General features: G+C 33.9%; 1 protein-coding gene across 1 annotated transcript in view; it reads left to right on the top strand.

Moving 5' to 3' along the window:
* Positions 1-16,102, top strand: part of snx9a (sorting nexin 9a) — a 20,752-nt gene extending 4,650 nt beyond the window's left edge. Inside the window, exons 3-18 of the mRNA XM_048191824.1 lie at positions 735-809; positions 1,422-1,508; positions 5,032-5,131; positions 6,858-7,002; positions 7,090-7,177; positions 7,612-7,737; positions 7,851-7,968; positions 8,406-8,536; positions 9,423-9,526; positions 11,174-11,277; positions 11,402-11,479; positions 11,603-11,679; positions 11,915-12,004; positions 14,740-14,854; positions 14,965-15,056; positions 15,156-16,102. Of these exons, the coding sequence (XP_048047781.1) occupies positions 735-809; positions 1,422-1,508; positions 5,032-5,131; positions 6,858-7,002; positions 7,090-7,177; positions 7,612-7,737; positions 7,851-7,968; positions 8,406-8,536; positions 9,423-9,526; positions 11,174-11,277; positions 11,402-11,479; positions 11,603-11,679; positions 11,915-12,004; positions 14,740-14,854; positions 14,965-15,056; positions 15,156-15,203 (1,578 nt within the window). The 3' untranslated portion in view covers positions 15,204-16,102. The remainder of the gene's footprint in view (positions 1-734; positions 810-1,421; positions 1,509-5,031; positions 5,132-6,857; positions 7,003-7,089; positions 7,178-7,611; positions 7,738-7,850; positions 7,969-8,405; positions 8,537-9,422; positions 9,527-11,173; positions 11,278-11,401; positions 11,480-11,602; positions 11,680-11,914; positions 12,005-14,739; positions 14,855-14,964; positions 15,057-15,155) is intronic.
* The last annotated feature ends 3,551 nt before the right edge of the window (positions 16,103-19,653 follow it).

The raw sequence follows: 19,653 nt of genomic DNA on the forward strand, positions 1-19,653 counted from the left end.
CCAAAGACTTTCAATGAATTTGAGGTCTGGACTCAGAGGTGCCAATTCATGTGTGAAAATGATTCTTTATCCATTCATTCACAATTTTAACCCTGGTGAATCTTGACATTGTCATCCTGAAATATATCCATGATGTGTCTTCCTACGTGGTTGTTTAAGGAATGAAAAGCTACACACTCCATCTTTAAGGGTTAAAAGAATTGTTGCCAAACATAAAACATGCTAGAAACATAATAATCACTGTAATAATGATCCATTCATAGATTCTTAAGTATTTGCCTATGACAATCCAAACTGCGAAAAAAATTATTTTTTTTTTTTTGGCCGGTCAGTGTATTTAAAGTGTACCTAAAGTATACTTGCAATAGTTATACTTTAGTACAATCAAATATACTTAAGTGTATCTTTTATTTTTAATCACAATTAAAGTGCATTAAGTACAAAATTAGTTGTTCCAATTTAGCAGACTTGACCAGTTTAATATACCAAAAGTACAATTGTAGGGTATTTTTATTTAGCACATAAATATGTAAATGTATTTGTAGTATACTTTGCACAAAATAATTGTATTTCAAATACATTTCAGTATATATTTTTTATCACTAGCGTAATGATGCTGAAAATTAAGCTTTGCCATCATTGTTACAAAATATATTAATACAAAATGATAGTAATATCTCACACTGTTACTGTTTTTACTGTGTATATATTCATATATGTTTTATTTTGTGTAGAATGTAGGCGGTGGCTGGGTAGAGGCTCGGAATTCCAGAGGAAATGTAGGCCTGGTGCCAGAGGACTATATTGAGGTAAAAAAACACCCTACTATCAGCCTTTTTTCTTCTTATACAGAGCGTTAGATGAAATGAGAAAAGTGTGTGAGATTATTTTTAGAACTGAAGAGAGGGGAAGGGCAAAGTGAAAGCAAACTCTGCTATCTAGACCTCATCACTGAGCTGATTTAACAATAAAAAGCTTTCCAGGGTATTTCTAGGGAAATGATTCAGATTACTTTGCATTTTTCCTACCATATAGGCAAGGAAAACAATTAATGTATGTGTGTTTCCTGAGCTGTAGCCTAATTAAAAGATCTAAAATGTAACTGATTAAAGGTTTAATTATGTTTTTGGCAAACTTTTCCTCCACATGGAGAATATTCCCACACATTCTGTGCAGTAGGTCTATCTTCATACCATAATTACCAAGATACTTACTCACAGAGTGGCCTTCCTGTAGATACACAGTCAGCATGCCTCAAATGTAATGACATTTGACTGAAAAATTAAGAGTCATTCATGCACAAGCAAAAGGCATGGACTGAATATGACAAAAATATACATTCATTCATATTTACCTTTTTTACATATACCAGGTTACATTTTTATAAATATATATTCATGAGTATATTATAATGTTTGCAGGTCAACCATGGTTCCACACAAGCATCAGCGACGCAGCACATTGATGCTCACGATCAAGGTTACAACAACAGCTCAGCAAACACTAAGGTACCATATCAACTAAACCATTTGTAAGTTGTGGTGAGCATGTACTTCATGAAATTCTAGCTCAGATGTTCAAAATGCTACTATATGAGTAACAGTATCTACATGCTGTTCCACAGTTCCTCAAAAGAAATGTAAAGCAGCTCTCACTAAGTAGCCACAAACACACTATTCAAATAGAAGTTTTTCTTCCTCCTTTTCACAGCCACCTTTTTACTAGAAATCCCCACTCATTTAATGAGAGTTCGGGTGAGCATAGCATGCACAAAGGCCCTATGTGTCATCTGCAGTTGAAATCCATTTGCTGTGGAAGCAGGAGAATGAGAGTAAATGGGCCTCATTCATTGTAGCGTCTTTCCCCGTCACTCTCTTGCTCTCTCCCCCTCTCTTTGTCTTAGTAGGTTGTCAGATGTACTCACTTTGTGTCATGAACAGCATCAGTGTGCATGTAATAGTGTTTAAATGTTTGGAAGTCTGCAGATAGATGAAAGTGAAATCTATCTCAGCATTATTCTTGGTCCAGGTTCACCATCTGTAGACATTTGGCAGGATAAAATGCAGACAATGCCTAACAATTCACTTTTTACCAGTGAATTATACACCATATCCTCTTGTTTCACAGACAAGGCTTAAGTTAGTCCCAGACTAAAATGCATGTTTGAGCTGTCTTAACTAAAAGCAACTTATACTGACATCTTAAAATATGTCAGTGCCATTGTTTTGTCTCAAGAAACACATCAGTAATGTTTTTTTCTAAGGCATGTTTATAACAGCTACTTAAATATCATAATTGAAGTAAGGCCTAACCTTGGTTAATCTATGCCCGTCTGTGAAACCGGACCTATAAGTTAAAATTTGGACACAGTTGATCAAATTTAAGTCCTTCATGAGCTTAGTAGCCTTTTAATTTAAAGATTTATGCTTAAATGCGTTATATTAGTCTTGTAGATAAATGTATGAAAATTATTCTTTAATCTATTGGTTTATTTTTATTTGATAAATGTTTAACTTTCTGATATTTATTTATATTTACTTATGGATGAGTTGGATCATAAAGGAAACACATAACATTGGATCATAAAGGAAACACACACACACACACACACACACACACACACACACACACACATATATATATATATATATATATATATATATATATATATAATATATCACACTGTATATTAGGGGTATAACAGTACACAAACATGACAGCTTGGCTCGGTATTGAAGTCACGGTTCGGTACATTAGGGGGACAAAAAAACTAAACACAAAATTGCTTCTTTTTTCATCTTTTTTATTAAACTGTGGTTTATTGAACAAATTGTGCCTCTAAATAAATTAAATTATAATTAACATTTTCTTAAGGATCTCAGCTAATGCTATAAAAGTATAACTATATACAGGGAGCCCTTTCTTGGACATTACTATAATATTACAATTAATAAAATTACAATTAACAGCAGAGCCCAAACTATTAAATTCAGTTGCTATTTATTTTTAGATATAATAATCAACACTCAAAAAACATGTAAATTGCACAGGTTTTGCATTAACTTCTAAATCTAATTATAAAATTACTTTTCAACTCAAATGAATTTTTTAAATATAATCATTTGCACAGTTACTATCATAACTTGTTTTCATGACAGATTTATTTAAACATTAAATAAGACATTATTAACAGCTAAGTAAATATAATGAACATATAAGCTAATATAGTGCATGTATTTAGTGAAATACTCCCTGTAGAGTTCATTTCTCTAGTGAACTAACATGCTGTGGACACTAAATGACTTGCCTGAGGTAAATGTAACGCTAACTGAGATATTATTCTCAAGCTGTTCTATTGATGTCTTTCCACATTTGAAACACTAGTTTACATATCTATGCATAGATGTTCTGTTCTTCTTCAGCGCTTTTTGCTGTTGTGGGTGTTAGCAAACAGCTTTGCATTACCACGTGTACCCCTTCTGGATTTGAATGTGGATCGGCTGTGACTGAATGTATTCGTCACCTGACTGCAATCATTGAACCGTGACGTCCGTACCGTGATGGTACGGGACAAATGCATGTACCATTACACCTCTAATTTTTATATTTATATAAATTTGTTATTATTGATTGATTGATCTTATATACATTATATATATATAAATTTGAGTGATGCAGACAAAATTTAAGGGTGAATACTTATAAGTTTGAGATTAAATTCAATTTACTATAAATATACAAGGGGCTCTGGCGGTAGACTTTACACATTGGATGTTCATATAGTGCATTTATCTCCATGGGTTGAAGCTGGTCAAGTGTATCTTGAGTACAAGCACCCTTGCAGGAAAATTGAGCAAATGGTACATGTGGTGAAAAGATGTATCTAACGACTTAATGTTTCCATCAACCTTCTATGACTTTAGACCGATCCACAACACCAAAGTACTAATAACGATAAACACATCAGTAACGTTGTGCTCAAGGAAAATGGAATAGACGGTCTTAATTGGTGAGGCCAGGAAGCAAGAAAAATGGTTTTGCTTAGCTAGATGTTAGTCTTTAGCAGCATCAAGGTCAGGTCTATTGATGGAATTGGCCATTAGATCTTAGACTAATGGACTGTGACAAACTCAAGAGCCTTTAGCCTTTTAGTTTTTAAAGCAAATCCAGGCCTTTTTTTCAGTGGACAATTTGAAAGAACTATATTTTTATACCTTATATTCAGTTCATTTGTCTAAAATGGCTGAATGGCTTTTCAAGTCTCTAAAATGGCAGTTAGATTCTCATTAATGTAGTTTTACACTGGTAATTCAAATAGTTTTTCTAATTTGTTCTAGAGCATGTGCTTACACTGACTGTCTACATATTCAAATCATGTACAGTTCTAAAAAAAAAAAAAAACTATTTTTTCTTAGTGTAAAGAATATTTGAATAATCTGTAGAACTCTTTTCTACTATAAAGAACATTTTGTGCAATGGAAAGGTTCCAAGAATGTTAAAAGTTCTGCATGGAACCATAAATGCCTATAAAGAACCTTTATGGTCAAGAGTGTGCTTGTTTTAGGTGACAGGGCCAGCTTGTTTTGTATGTTATAGGTCAGACATTGTGTTATGGAGCAAATGGAGATACACAAGCAAATATTATGTGAGTGAATATTTGAATATGAGGCAGCTGCATTTTGGATGTGCTTCAAGTGTTATATGGCCAACCCAGAAAGAGTGAATCGCTGTAATCTAAACCTAGTTGTGAGATTGATGGAGCCTGTAAAAGGACGTTCCTTAAATTGTAGTGAAATTTGGATATTCATAATTTGAGCATAAACTTTATATTCAAATGAGTCAACTGAGGAATAATTCCAGCACAGGTGTTGGTAGGGGATTGTGGGAAGGAGCTGATAGAATCCACTTTAAGCTCAATGTAACATAGTTTAGGCAACGCCACTACCTAGAAAAGGCCAAATAAAATGTCTTGAGGGTCAGCATGGATTTAGATTTGTTTAAAATAATGATTTAATGTTGTATTTTATTTAGGGGGTTAATGGAAATGAGGCTTGGACTGCCACGACATGGTCCAACAACAACCAAGCGGACAACTGGAACTACACTGAACAGGAACCAGCAGGCAATAATGGTAAAAGGAAAATATTTACAGTACAACCTCCATGAAACATTACCTTTATCTTTATGATTATCTTGTCTATAAATATCTGTAATACCGTTCAAAAGTTTGGGGATAGTAATTAAAAAAAAAAAAACTTTTATTCAGCAAGGAGACATTAAATTGATCAGAACTGACTGTAACACCATTTATAGTTACAAAAATAAATTATCCTGCAAAGGATAATCAGTATGGAGAATGGATGGATAAATGCTATACTTTTAACTAAACTAAGCAGCACAACTGTTTAAAGGGAACCTATTATGCCCCTTTTTACAGCATGTAATATAAGTCTCTGGTGTCCCTCAAATGTGTCTGTGAAGTTTCAGCTCGAAATACCCCACAGATCATTTATTATAGCTTGTCAAATTTGCCCCATTTTGGTGTGAGCAAAAACATGCTGTTTTTGTGTGTGTCCCTTTAAATGCAAATGAGCTGCTGCTCCCAGCCCCCTTTCCCTTTAACAGCTCACACTTCGGTTGCTCAACAACAACAAAGCTGGAGAATCTCACGCAGGGTCGTACACTGATGGAGAGACTCAGGAAGAAGTTACAACTTTTAGAATGCATCTGGACATTTCTGAATGGTTAATGGATAAATTTATGCAGTTGCTGTGGAGTTGTTTCAACTCATCGACTAGCATGTGCCGTCATGTTAATCTTTTGTGCAAATCCAGTGTTGAATTGACCCTCGTTTATGAAGCAGTCCGATGTAAAATGGCAACAACACTCTTTCACTTCTCTAAAGCAGCCCAACATGGCCTCACTGCCTGTGTTGCGTGTTCTCAGGGGCGGGGTTTATGTAAATTTTGGTGTTTGTGATGTCAAAAACCCGGGAAGAAGCTTGTTGTAGTCCCTGCCAGCTGTTTGTTGTAGACCTTAAAAAGCGATTTCTGTAAAAGAAAATATCTCCCTTTGCATTGAACTTTGAGTGTCGTAACTCTTCCAGATGTTGTTTATGCTCAAGCAGCAACATTACACACTAACTAAAGTTAAAAAAGTGAAATCATATTCAAGGACCCCTTTAAAATCTTACCAACTCCAAACTTTTGAATGGTAGTGTATAACCAAACTCAAGTTTAACTTCCTCCTATGTGAAAGTGTTTCTTATTTGGGCACATGTAAATTCTGCAGCAGATGCTTTGCTGTTTTACTGTCTATAGCTCTAAGTCATGTGTTCTGAAAAACATCTGCTTGGTTTTGAGGACTTTGAACTTTCTCTAATTTATCAAGATCTTTTCGCACGCCATAAATAAAGTCATAAGCTCTTTAAGCAGCTGAGGTAGCCAAGTATTATATGTGGAAGTAACTGGGCAACTTCAGTAGTATTTTATAATAATCACTACAGTTGTCTTTGTTGTTGCCTGTTATAGTTGTTCTGAAATATGCTGAAATAAGCTGATAGTGATATATTCACATTTGCACAAGGAAGCCGATCCTTTTCTGGCCCCTCCGTATGCATTCCAGTATGAATACCCTTGTGAAAAATAAGTACACTTTAGCATATTTTTATGCAGTCTCTTTAGACACAACAACTGTAGCGATAACGACAGAGAAACTATATCATTGGAATCACTTTCAGAATGATCTTTTCCAGCTGATGAATGATAAAAACGGCCAACAAGAATCCATCCTGCATTTTTCAGTTTGTTATTCTGTTACTGTATATGATGACGATTTGTTGTGTCACGTGATCGTAGGTTCTGTCTATTCTTTTGATGAGGAATGGGACGATGATTCCGATGATGGAAAGTCAACAGGCGGTTATGGAGGTTCCCAGGTGGAAGAGGGCGGAACGATGCAGCGAGGCGGGGGTCACTCTACAATGAAAATCTCTCTCAACAAGTAACATTTTAGTTCTGATTACTGACCATAAGAATATTTCATAAAAAAAATAAACTTTAAAAATGCTCATCTCATCTTTTCCCATAGGTTTCCAGGGTTCTCCAAGACCCCAAATCCAGAGATGTTTCTGCTTACCAAGCACATAGCTAAAGGAAACGACAGACTGCCAATTTATGCAAGTTATTTGACTTTGTCATGTGATTTGGTTCCATGCCAGAATATAGTCTGGATAACAGAATAATCAAACAACATATGACATATTAAAGGGTTAGTTCACCCAAAAATGAAAATTCTGTTATCATTTTTTCACATATATGTTGTTCCAAACTCGTATGAGGAAGATTTTTTTGGTAACCAGACAGTTAACGGTAGCCATTGACTTCCATAGTAGGAAAAAAATACTATGGAAGTCAATGGCTACCGTCAACGGTCTGGTTACCAACATTCTTCAAAATATCTTCTTTTATGTTCAACAGAAGAAAGAAACTCATACAGGTGTGAAACAACTTGAGGATGAGTAAACGATGACAGAATTTTCATTTTTGGGTGAACTATCCCTTTAACATGTTTATATTTCTTTCATAAAAAGGATGAATGTTTATTTTGCAGGCTGGAGAGGTGGGTCCTGTATGGCTGTATCCACAAACTCATTTAGATTGTGTGGTGGCTGATCCCAAAAAAGGTTCAAAAATGTATGGCCTGAAGAGCTACATTGAATACCAGGTCACACCTAATGTAAGTTTCTTTGAAACTCCTCTCAGGACTGCTTGAATAATATTGACTTACTGATATTGTTTTGCTAACGTGTCTTGAATTATTTCTGTTTAACTGGGTTTTATTTTTTTCAGACTACAAACAGACCTGTCAATCACAGATACAAACACTTTGACTGGTTATATGAAAGGCTTGTGGAGAAGTTTGCCTGTGCACTACCCATCCCATGTCTACCTGACAAACAAGTTACAGGTGACCAAAGCAAAAAAGTAATGGTGACCTCTCTGGTCACTTTAGACCAGCTTCTTGCACCATCTTCCATTTTATTTACATTCTTAAGGCTCGTTCACAACAAGGACGATAGCAATAAGTTCTAAAAATTGTTCTAAATATAAAAGAATAGCAGAGTCATTGGGATCACTTTCAGAATGATTTTTTTCAGCTGATGAATGATAAAAACACTGACAGCCGTCCGGAATCCATCCTGGTTTAAAGAGCTTGAGCATTTAAAGAGACCAGATGACAAAAACTGCAGCTTGTGCTTAGAATAAACAGAACGATACTGTGCGTTGGACACTAATATATTTATCGTCATAGTTATCGTTCTTGGTGTGAACAGGCCTTTAGTTACCAGAGAAAGTGTTTTTGGCTGGTAGACTGTCTAGCATCTGTCTTCCATTCTTCTTTAGGCCGATTTGAAGAGGAATTTATCAAAATGCGCATGGAACGCCTGCAGGGCTGGATGTCCCGCATGTGTCGACATCCGGTGATCTCAAACAGTGAAGTTTTCCAGCTCTTCCTTAACTACAGAGACGAGAAGGTGCTTTTGCTTAAATATGTGTAAAGTAATAGATATGTAGATATTTATATACTGATTTCAATGCATAGTCAAACTATGTATACAAACAGTTAAAGGGATAAAAGTGAAAATTCGGTCATTAACTACTCACCCTTGTGTTGTTCCTAAATCTGTAAGACTTTCGTTCATCTTCAGAACACAAATAAAGATCTTTTTGATGAAGTCTGAGAGATGTGTGTCCCTCCATAGACAGCCTATGCTACTACCACTTTGACGCTTCAAGAAGTTCATAAAGAGATTGTAAAACTAATCCATATATTATATGTAAAACTAAACCGTATATTATATGATATGCAGATTTAGGCTTTGTATTCACGTATAAACATTAATCAGAGAACATAAACACAAGCTCAACTGAACCTGCTTGACGCACAAGAACAAACCTCTTACGGAAGCTCAAATGAGCTGAGTAACACACAAGAATGAACGTCATTGGTTCTCACATGTCAAGCAAATGTGCTTGAGCTTCCATTTGCCCTAACTGATGTGTGAATTGATGAATGTTTATGTTTATTTACAATCTCTTTTTGAACTTTTTGAAGCGTCAGTTGTGTAGCTGTCTATGCAGGGACAGAAAGCTCTGATTTCATTAAAAATATCTTAATTTGTGTTCCAAAGATGAACAAAAGTCTTATGGGTTTGCAAAGACATTAGAGTGAGTAGTTATTCATTTTTGGGTGAACTATCCCTTTAAGGAGCTCTTCTGTTGATTATAGCCATCTGTTTGCTGATATTGAGATCACATCCTTGAGAAGTGTTTTACAGTGTTATATATTAACTTTGTTTAAGTTCCGCATGGCATAGTTAGGGAGTGTTGTAAGATTGTTTTATTTGTTGTTTCTATCAGGAGTGGAAAATAGGGAAGCGGAAAGCAGAGAGAGATGAAACAGTGGGAGTGAAAATCTTCTCCACCATAGATCCAGAGCTCCCAGAGTTAGATCCTAATCAAGTGTAAGGCAATATTTTTTTTTAATTAATAATTCAATTAATTTTTAATTTATAATGTTAAATTAAATAAAAATCATCAACTGTTAACTTTTTAAATTATTTTATCCTATAATTAATTTATAATTTCTTTTTATTCTATAATGTTGAATTATATAAAAATATCAAATATTAATTATATATGTATAATATTAATTTTTATTTATAATTATTGTAAAAGATTAATAATTATAATTATTATATAAAATCTATGCTACCATTCAAATTTTGGGTTCAGTAAGACTTTGAAAGATATTGATACATGTATCAAGGATGCATTAAAGTGATCAAAAGTGACAGTAAAGTCTTTGTTACAAAAAAAGTTAAAAAAGTTAAAGGTGCCCTCGAATGAAAAATTGAATTTATCTTGGCATAGTCAAATAACAAGAGTTCAGTACATGGAAATGACATACAGTGAGTCTCAAACTCCATTGCTTCCTCCTTTTTATATAAATCTCATTTGTTTAAAAGACCTCCGAAGAACAGGCGAATCTCAACATAACACCGACTGTTACGTAACAGTCGTGATCATTAATATGTATGCCCCCAATATTTGCATATGCCAGCCCACGTTTCCAACATTATAAAAGGCATTAGACAAGGGCAGCCAGTATTAACGTCTGGATCTGTGCACAACCAAATCATCAGACTAGGTAAGCAAGCAAGAACAATAGCGAAAAATGGCAGATGGAGCAATAATAACTGACATGATCCATGATAACATGATATTTTTAGTGATATTTGTAAACTGTCTTTCTAAATGTTTCATTAGCATGTTGCTAATGTACTGTTAAATGTGGTTAAAGTTACCATCGTTTCTTACTGTATTCACGGAGACAAGAGAGCCATCACTATTTTCATTATTAAACACTTGCAGTCTGTTTAATGCATAAACACAACTTCATTCTTTATAAATCTCTCCAACAGAGTAGCATTAGCCGTTAGCCATGGAGCACTATCAAACTCATTCAAAATCAGAAGTAAACAATATAACAGTATACAATACTCACATAATCCGACGCATGCATGATGAACACTTTGTAAAGATCCATTTTGAGGGTTATATTAGCTGTGTAAACTTTGTTAAGGCACTGTTTAAGGCAAGCGCGAGCTCTGTGGGCATGGACCACGGGATTTAAAGGGGCCGCAGCATAAAATTGGCGCGTTTATAATGATGCCCCAAAATGGGCAGTTAAAAAAATTAATAAAAAAAAATCTATGGGGTATTTTGATCTGAAACTTCACAGACACATTCAGGGGACACCTTAGACTTATATTACATCTTTTAAAAACATAATCTAGGGCACCTTTAAAAATGAATCAGTACAACTGTTACAGCATATTAGAAAGATTTCTGAAGGATCATGTGACACTAAAAATTCAGCGTTGCCATCAATTAATTATACTTCAAAATATTAAAATAGAAAACTGTTATTGTAAATTTTATTAATAATGTAGCTATGTTGAGCATAAAACATCAAATCTTACTATCCTCATATATTATATAATATTATATTATATTATATTATATTATATTATATGCATTTTATAATTTCTGTATAATTTAATATATTTATTTAATAAACAATGGTCTTGCCTTGATGTGATTTGTAGGGAGCAGAAGTATGAAACCTACAGCCAGTTTAGTAGATCTATGGACAACAGTGTTAAAGAAATACTGGCAGTTGGTCATCTTCACTGGAAGAGATGTACAGGCCGTGAGTTCACGTATTTCCTTAATGCCACAGTAAATCTATATTTACTATTACCGTCAAAAAGGATATGTTCATTATTTCATCACTATTAGTCCATAGTAACGACCTTCTGCTTTTAAACCAACAGCGCTGCAAAAGGAGTATCGGCAGATTGGAAAAGCGTTTCAGAATCTGTCATCAGTTTTCAACACCAGTGGATACCCGAGTAAGGAGCTAAAGCTTTGTTTATTAAAATGCTCTCATATACATGTTCACAATTCAAATATTAATACTTAATGATTACCTAATCACGCGTTTGTTGATGGGTTTTTTTGTACCTTATTTTTAGGGGAATCAACTCTGACAGAAGCGTTAAGTGCAACAGGGAAAACATATGAGGAAATAGCAGACATTGTTGCAGGACAGGTATCAGAAGTACATTTCCTCAATATAAATACTTCAAAAATCTCTTCAGTCCTTGAACCTCTGCCATTAGCATGTTTCCTTACATCCTCTGCTGCTGTTTCCACAATGTGATAGAATTGTAACCATCAAGGCTACCCAGTGATAACAACATCCGAGATTGCTGTTTTTAGTTTTATCCATGAGTTTAAACCAATGTTTATGGATTCAATAAGATACTTTCCTTTCTTTTTTTTAGCCAAAAAAAGATCTACACTTCCTGTTGGAAACAAACAACGAATACAAGGGACTACTGGGCTGCTTCCCTGACACAATAGGAGTTCATAAGGTAAACCTTTCACCTTTTTCTTTAATGCATTTAGTCCCAGCTTCCAGCTAACAGGGAATGCGTTTGGAACTTTGGCTAATGCAAGGTTATCTCAAAGTTATGAACAAATGTTCTTTCAGTAACATTAATAGAATGTTCATTCAAAGTTATCTGGTCTTAATAATATTCTCAAAATTTTAGCACAGAAACGATATTTATTAATTATTTATCGTTCATGGAATGTTTTAGTTGAACATTCATCTAATGTTTTTAAATGTCACTACTTGTTTCAGAGAACATCACAGGGTTTCCACACTTCTTGAAAGTACTTAAAGGGATAGTTCACCCAAAAATGAAAATTATGTCATCATTTACTCACCCTCAAGTTGTTCCAAACCTCTGAAAATGTCTTTGTTCTGTTGAACACAAAGGAAGATATTTTATAGAAAGTTTGTAACCAGACCGCTTTGGGGCACCATTGACTTCCATAGAAGGGAAAAAAAATACTATGGAAGTCAGTGGTGCCCCAGAACTGTTCAGTTTCCCACATTCTTTAAAACATCTTCCTTTGTGTTCAACATAACACAAAAAAGTTTGGAACAACCTGAGGGTGAGTAAATGATGACATAATTTTCATTTTTGGGTGAACTATCCCTTTAAAGGGTTAGTTCACCTAAAAATGAAAATTCAGTCATTAATTACTCACCCTCATGTCGATCCACACCCGTAAGACCTTCGTTCATCTTCGGAACACAAATTAAGATATTTTTGATAAAATCCGATGGCCTCCATTGACCACAAGATAATTAGCACATTCAGATGCCCAGAAAGCTACTAAAGACATATTTAAAACAGTTCATGTGACTACAGTGGTTCAACCTTAATGTTATGAAGTGACGAGAATACTTTCTGTGTGCCAAAAAAACAAAATAACGACTTTATTCAACAATATCTAGTGATGGGTGATTTCAAAACACTGCTTCATGAAGCTTCGAAGCTTTATGAATCTTTTGTTTCGAATCAGTGGTTCGGAGCGTGTATCAAACTGCCAAAGTCATGTGATTTCAGTAAACGAGGCTTCGTTATGTCATAAGTGTTTCGAAACGTTTTGAAATTTCGTTATTAGCTAACTGCATTCTCTAAATTGTAATGTTGACATGCACGATATGTATTGTGAAAAGCGCTATACAAATAAATGTGAATTGAATTGAATTGAGCCATTTTTGCGAGGTTGGACCCATATTTTACACAGCTAACACGCAGTGCTGTGAATGCTAACCGGTGGATTGATAACAAGCTAATGTGCTTTTAAAAAATGTAGAATAATAAGGTATCTAGAATATCATGTATAATCAATCATATTTTAAATTGATATGTATAATAATTTATAATTTTGACTCATCCCTTTTCCTAAAAATGGTTTAAAGGCTGAAATATGAGGTTTTTATATTTCATTTTTATATACATTTTATAAAACAGGTTCTCAAAACCTGTATTATTTGAACTCTAAACTTGTCTAAGTCACTGTTTTTTGTCATTTTATGGTTTCGGATGTTTCCATAAACACTGATCTCCCCCAATACAGTATTCATTTTATTAGTGCAGGTCTTAAAAAAAGTCTTGAAAGCCTTAAAATAGGTTTTTAAAAACCCTGCAGATTCCCTATACAGGTGATTAACAAATAATATAGAATATTTTTAATGCCTAACAATTACCTTATCCATATAATTGCATTTAATTGCAAAATTCATGTATATAATATTCTCTTTATATTTTAATGTTTATGGAATGTAAAACAAATGTTAAAAGCAGGAATAAGAAAGCTGCAAACAGCATCTCTCGTTCAAACTCATTCTCTCCCACTCTCGTACACTCTACCAGCCTCTCTCATTGGATTTTAAAAAGGTCATATGCCCCTATTATATTTATAGATCCGTATTTTGCCCATATTTGATGTTAGTTGTCAGTATGTGACTTAACATTACTGCAGTAATGAAAGGTCTTTGATACTGTCCAGACTGTCTGTAACAAACCCACCTTTATTGTGCTTGAGATACACACATATATATATATATATATATATATATATATATATATATATATATATACAAAAAAAAGTCCTTGATTCTGGTGTTCATAGAAGAGTGGGAACCCTGACATCATAAGTAAAGTTACCATAATGTTTTAAAAATTATATGTAATGTTCCCTTAAGATGTATAACGTCTCTTAATAAAAAACATTTTTATTTTTTTATTTTTTTTTAAATGGAACATTTAGAAATAACGTTTTCATATCTTAATGGGAACATTGCAAAACATTCTTAGAATATATATTTTTGTTAGGTGGGGTGTTTTTCATTTAAATAATTGATACCATTTTGTATGTCATAATGTAATTTAAACATTTTAAATATGACTAAAATGCTTTTTTTTCTTTTCTGAATTTATAAATCTGTGTTCAATAATGTCACAAACTATGTTTAAAGATTTCTAAGAGTAAAACTGACTTTAAAATGACAAATTTTACATATATATACACATAATTTTATCATTAGTTAATTATATTTCAGTAATTTAGCATTTATTTTTCAGTGCATCTTTTCTATCAAATTGTTCTGTTAAGAATAGAATTTGTAATGAAAAATAGTAGAAATAGTTCACCATTGAAGTGTTTTTTATAATGGTCTCACACTTACCCCACTGCTTGTGTCGTGAGCAAATTAGTAGCCTATTTAAAGCATTTTTGTTTTTCTCAGGCTGCCATTGATAAAGTGAAAGAGGCTGATCATTTGGTGGCAACGAATAAGATTAGCCAACAAGATAGAAACACTATGGAAAAGAATCTCAGCACCATGTCTTATGCATTGCAAGGTAAGTTAGTAAAAAGACCCTTTGTCACAATGCTCCTTTATATATGAACCTGTGTTCTTAATTGTAGCGTTAGTCACATGTAATCTTAAACCTGCCATCTGTGTCTCTAGCGGAGATGAATCACTTCCATAGCAACCGTATCTATGACTACAACAGACTCATGCAGTTCTACCTGGAGGAACAGGTGAAATTCTATGAAACGGTGAGTGGCGGGATACAAGTTTGTATGGACACCTTAAACATGACGGATGTAATGCAGCCTGCTATATATGTAACGTTCTGCTGTGTTCTCATTGGATAGATAGCTGAAAAGCTGAAGAAAGCGCTCGGTCAGTATACCACCATGTGAGGAGACAAACTCTGGAACATCAGAAAAGAAGCTGCTTTTGCTTTTTTTAATGCTGATTCACAAATAACCATCTTGTTTTTACGCACCCCCTAAAGGGACATGATGAATGAAAAAAAAAATGAGATAGGAGGAAAAATTACCCATGTCAGTGCTTTTACGTTCCCTTGAGGAACTTTGCGTTCGCTCACAAAACTTTTCAGTTCTTTGCGAGTGAAATGTTTTCCGAGCGAGCGCAAAGTTTCTCAGGGGAACGCCTAACTTTTCCATAACCTGGGGGAACGCAAAGATTTTATGAAGGAACGCAAAGGTTTTGCGAGCGAACTCAAGCTGCTTGGGGGGAACGCAAATCTTTTGCCAGCGAATGCAAGGTTTCTGCAACGCAAAACCATGTCCCTTTAGGGGCTCAGAATGTTTCAACTTAACAAATAAATTATGTATTACTGCTTTTTGACATAGAAAATGTAGATTATAAGGGAACAAACAATGCACATCATATGATGTTATTCATTAACCAAATATTTTGTTCACAAGAAGAGAAATTCAAATCTTAACCGTCATTTAAGCTAATGTAACACTCCCTAACAAATTAAGATTTTTAATTTTCTGTGTAAAATGAGGTCTCTCAGGGATGCATACGCTCAGACTGGGCCTTCTAAACCAAAATGGAGTTTATTAACGTCTTAAATAATTTGTCTGACATTTTCTTATAGTATGTGAAATGAAATATGTCAGAGATTTAGAAGTGGTATGTATTGGATAAAAGCAATAAGGACATTGTCTTTTACCTGTGGTAAAATGTTCTATGCAAAACAAAACTAAAATGTCTCTGTCACGCTCAATGTATAATATGTGTTTTTAACTAGCCCTCCAGTGTGTAATAAATCTTTCTTTATACCTTTCCATGTCTGCGAGGAGAATTGTGATGGTCAGTAGTGCTCTGCATTTTTGGCCTAGTGTCAATATTGATTTTGCAATTCAAGCAAGAGAACAAAAATATCATTGTGCAGAAGATGATAGAAATGATCCAGTATTTATGCTAGCTCAGGGTCAGTTTTTTCCTCTTCGAAAGAGGAAACAAATCTTTGACTTCAGAAAGGAAAACGAGGAAATGGGCGTGATGACCTCTGTGAGAGTGACCTCAAAAAAAGAAAAAGGAAACACTGGCTACATCGAAAATTGCATACTTGCCTACTATACAGGAGGTGAAAATGAGTATGTGACAGGATTAGTATGTCCAAATTTACAGTATTCATTATAGAGTAGGTTAAAAAGTACCTAAGTGTGCATACAATGGACACTTTACTATCCCATGAGGCCATGGGAGAGGATTTATGAATGGCAGTGAAGCGACGCAACTGATGCTGGTAGGTCACATGATAATGAAAACATGGTGAATGTAGCAAGTCCGGATTACGTTACTATACACATTTATACTATATATAGAACATCCTTTTTTAGCAGTTGCAAAGTAATTACTTGTTCAAAATAAGTTTGCGATTTGGGATGCAGCCCCTCTTTCTCCCCCAAATCTGTTTCCTTTCTTTTAAAGGGTTAGTTCACCCAAAAATAAAAATTATCCCGTGATTTAATCACCCTCAAGCCATTCTAGGTGTATATGACTATCTTCTTTCTACGGAAGAGGATTAGGGCCAAGCAATAATAAAAAAATAAAACCATCTCGGATTAGTTTAATTTCGGAAAAAACTCGTTGAATTTCGAGAAAAAAGCAATAATGTTGAGAATAAAGTCATTAAATTACGAGAGAAAAATGTTAAATTATGAGAACAAATTCGTTAAATTACGTAATTTAATGACTTTTTTCTCATAATTTAATGACTTTATTCTCAACATTTTATCTCGACTTTTTTCTCGAAATTTTACGACATTTTTCTCATAATTTAACGAATTTGTTCTCGTAATTTAATGACTTTTTTCTCTTAATTTAATGACTTTATTCTCAACATTTTATCTCGACTTTTTTTGAAATTTAACATTTTTCTCATAATTTAACAAATTTGTTTCGTAATTTAATGACTTTCTCAAATTTAATGACTTTATTCTCAACATTTTATCTCAAAATTTTTCTCGAAATTTAACGACATTTTTCTCATAATTTAACGAATTTGTTCTCGTAATTTAATGACTTTTTTCTCTTAATTTAATGACTTTATTCTCAACATTTTATCTCGACTTTTTTCTTGAAATTTAATGACATTTTTCTCACAATTTAACGAATTTGTTCTCGTAATTTAACAAATTTTTTTCATAATTTAATGACTTTATTCTCAACATTTTATCTCGACTTTTTTCTTGAAATTTAATGACATTTTTCTCACAATTTAACGAATTTGTTCTCGTAATTTAACGAATTTTTTTTCATAATTTAATGACTTTATTCTCAAAATTTTATCTCGACTTTTTTCTCAAATTAACATTTTTCTCACAATTTAATGAATTTTTTTCATAATTTAATGACTTTATTCTCAACATTTTATCTCGAATTTGTTCTCGTAATTGAATGACTTTTTTCTTGTAATTTAATGAGTTTATTCTCAACATTTTATCTCGACCTTTTTCTCGAAATTTAACGAGTTTTTTCTCGTAATTTAACGAGTTTATTCTCGTAATTTAACGAGTTTATTCTCAACATTTTATTTCGACTTTTTTCTCAAAAATTAACGACATTTTTCTCACAATTTAACGAATTTGTTCTCGTAATTTAACGAATTTTTTTCATAATTTAATGACTTTATTCTCAACATTTTATCTCGAATTTGTTCTCGTAATTTAATGACTTTTTTCTCGTAATTTAATGACTTTATTCTCAACATTTTATCTCGACTTTTTTCTCGAAAATTAACGACATTTTTCTCACAATTTAACGAATTTGTTCTCGTAATTTAACGAATTTTTTTCATAATTTAATGACTTTATTCTCAACATTTTATCTCGAATTTGTTCTCGTAATTGAATGACTTTTTTCTCGTAATTTAACGAGTTTATTCTCAACATTTTATTTCGACTTTTTTCTCGAAATTTAACAACTTTAATCTCGAGATGGTTTTATTTTTTTATTATTGCTTGGCCCTAATCCTCTTCCGTATCTTTCAGACAAACACAATCAGAGTTAAAGGTCCCGTTCTTTGTGATCCCATGTTTCAAACTTTAGTTAGTGTGTAATGTTGTTGTTAGAGTATAAATAAAATCTGTAAAATTTTAAAGCTCAAAGTTCAATGCCAAGCGAGATATTTTATTTAACAGAAGTCGCCTACATCGAACGGCCAGTTTGGACTACATCCCTCTACTTCCTTCTTTAATGACGTCACTAAAACAGTTTTTTGACTAACCTCCGCAAACAGGAATACACAAGAGTTGCGTTTGTAGAGTGTGTTTGTCGCCATGTCGTCGAAACGCTGTTATTTTTATCCCGCAGTCCAATCACCGGGTCTGATTCCGGCTCAAATTGATAGGGTAAAATTAAAGACATGTTTACAATAACACTGAGCGCGTGCATCTCCACGTTATGGTAAGAGGCGTGACCTTTCCGGGCAAGATGCGCTAAACTGCTGTCGAATCACAACACAGGAACCGCTGGCACAATCAGAACTCGTTACGTATTTCTGAAGGAGGGACTTCATAGAACAAGGAAGTCATCAGCCCGTTTTTATGACAGTGGAAACAGCGGTATACAGATAAGTAAATTATGTGAAAAATACTGTGTTTTTTTTACACGCGAAACATGAACACATGTTATATTGCACACTATAAACACAGTCAAAGCTTCAAAAAACCACGAAAAACGGGACCTTTAAATATCTTGGCTCTTCCTAGCTTTAAAATGGTGGTGAATGGGGGGGGCGAGATTTTTAAGCCAAAAAATAATCCATACGTAGTTTGGATTCCATCCATAGTTTGTTGCCCAGCCATATTTGTTTGAACCACAAGAGACGTCTAAGTTTACGATACTCCACATCCTATGTCATGCGTCACGTCACGGGTTACTCTTGTGGCACAAGTCGACAGTCCTCTGCTGAAGTTTTAAATATGGATATATTTTTCTTACAAAAACCCATCGCTTTGCTTCAGAAGGCCTTTATTAACCTCCTGGAGTCATGTGGATTACTTTTTTGATGGATGGATGCTTTTTTTGGGCTTCAAAATCTCCATTATCAAGTTTGGAGGACTAAGGATATTTTTAAATATATCTCTGATTGTCTTCGTCTGAAAGAAGATAGTCATATGGATGGCTTGATGGTGAGTAAATCATGGGATAATTTTAATTTTTGGGTGAACATTCCCTTTAAACAAGAGGTGGAATTTTGACTTTTTTCATTTTTGACCATAAGGAGTCTTCATTTTGTCTCTCTTCTGATCCTTTTGTAAGAACAAAATAGTATGCAAATAATCATCAAATCATGTGATGCCCCTCAAACCCTCTTTTATTCTAGTG

Source organism: Megalobrama amblycephala, linkage group LG5, assembly GCF_018812025.1.
Source record: "Megalobrama amblycephala isolate DHTTF-2021 linkage group LG5, ASM1881202v1, whole genome shotgun sequence".
NCBI lineage: Eukaryota > Metazoa > Chordata > Actinopteri > Cypriniformes > Xenocyprididae > Megalobrama > Megalobrama amblycephala.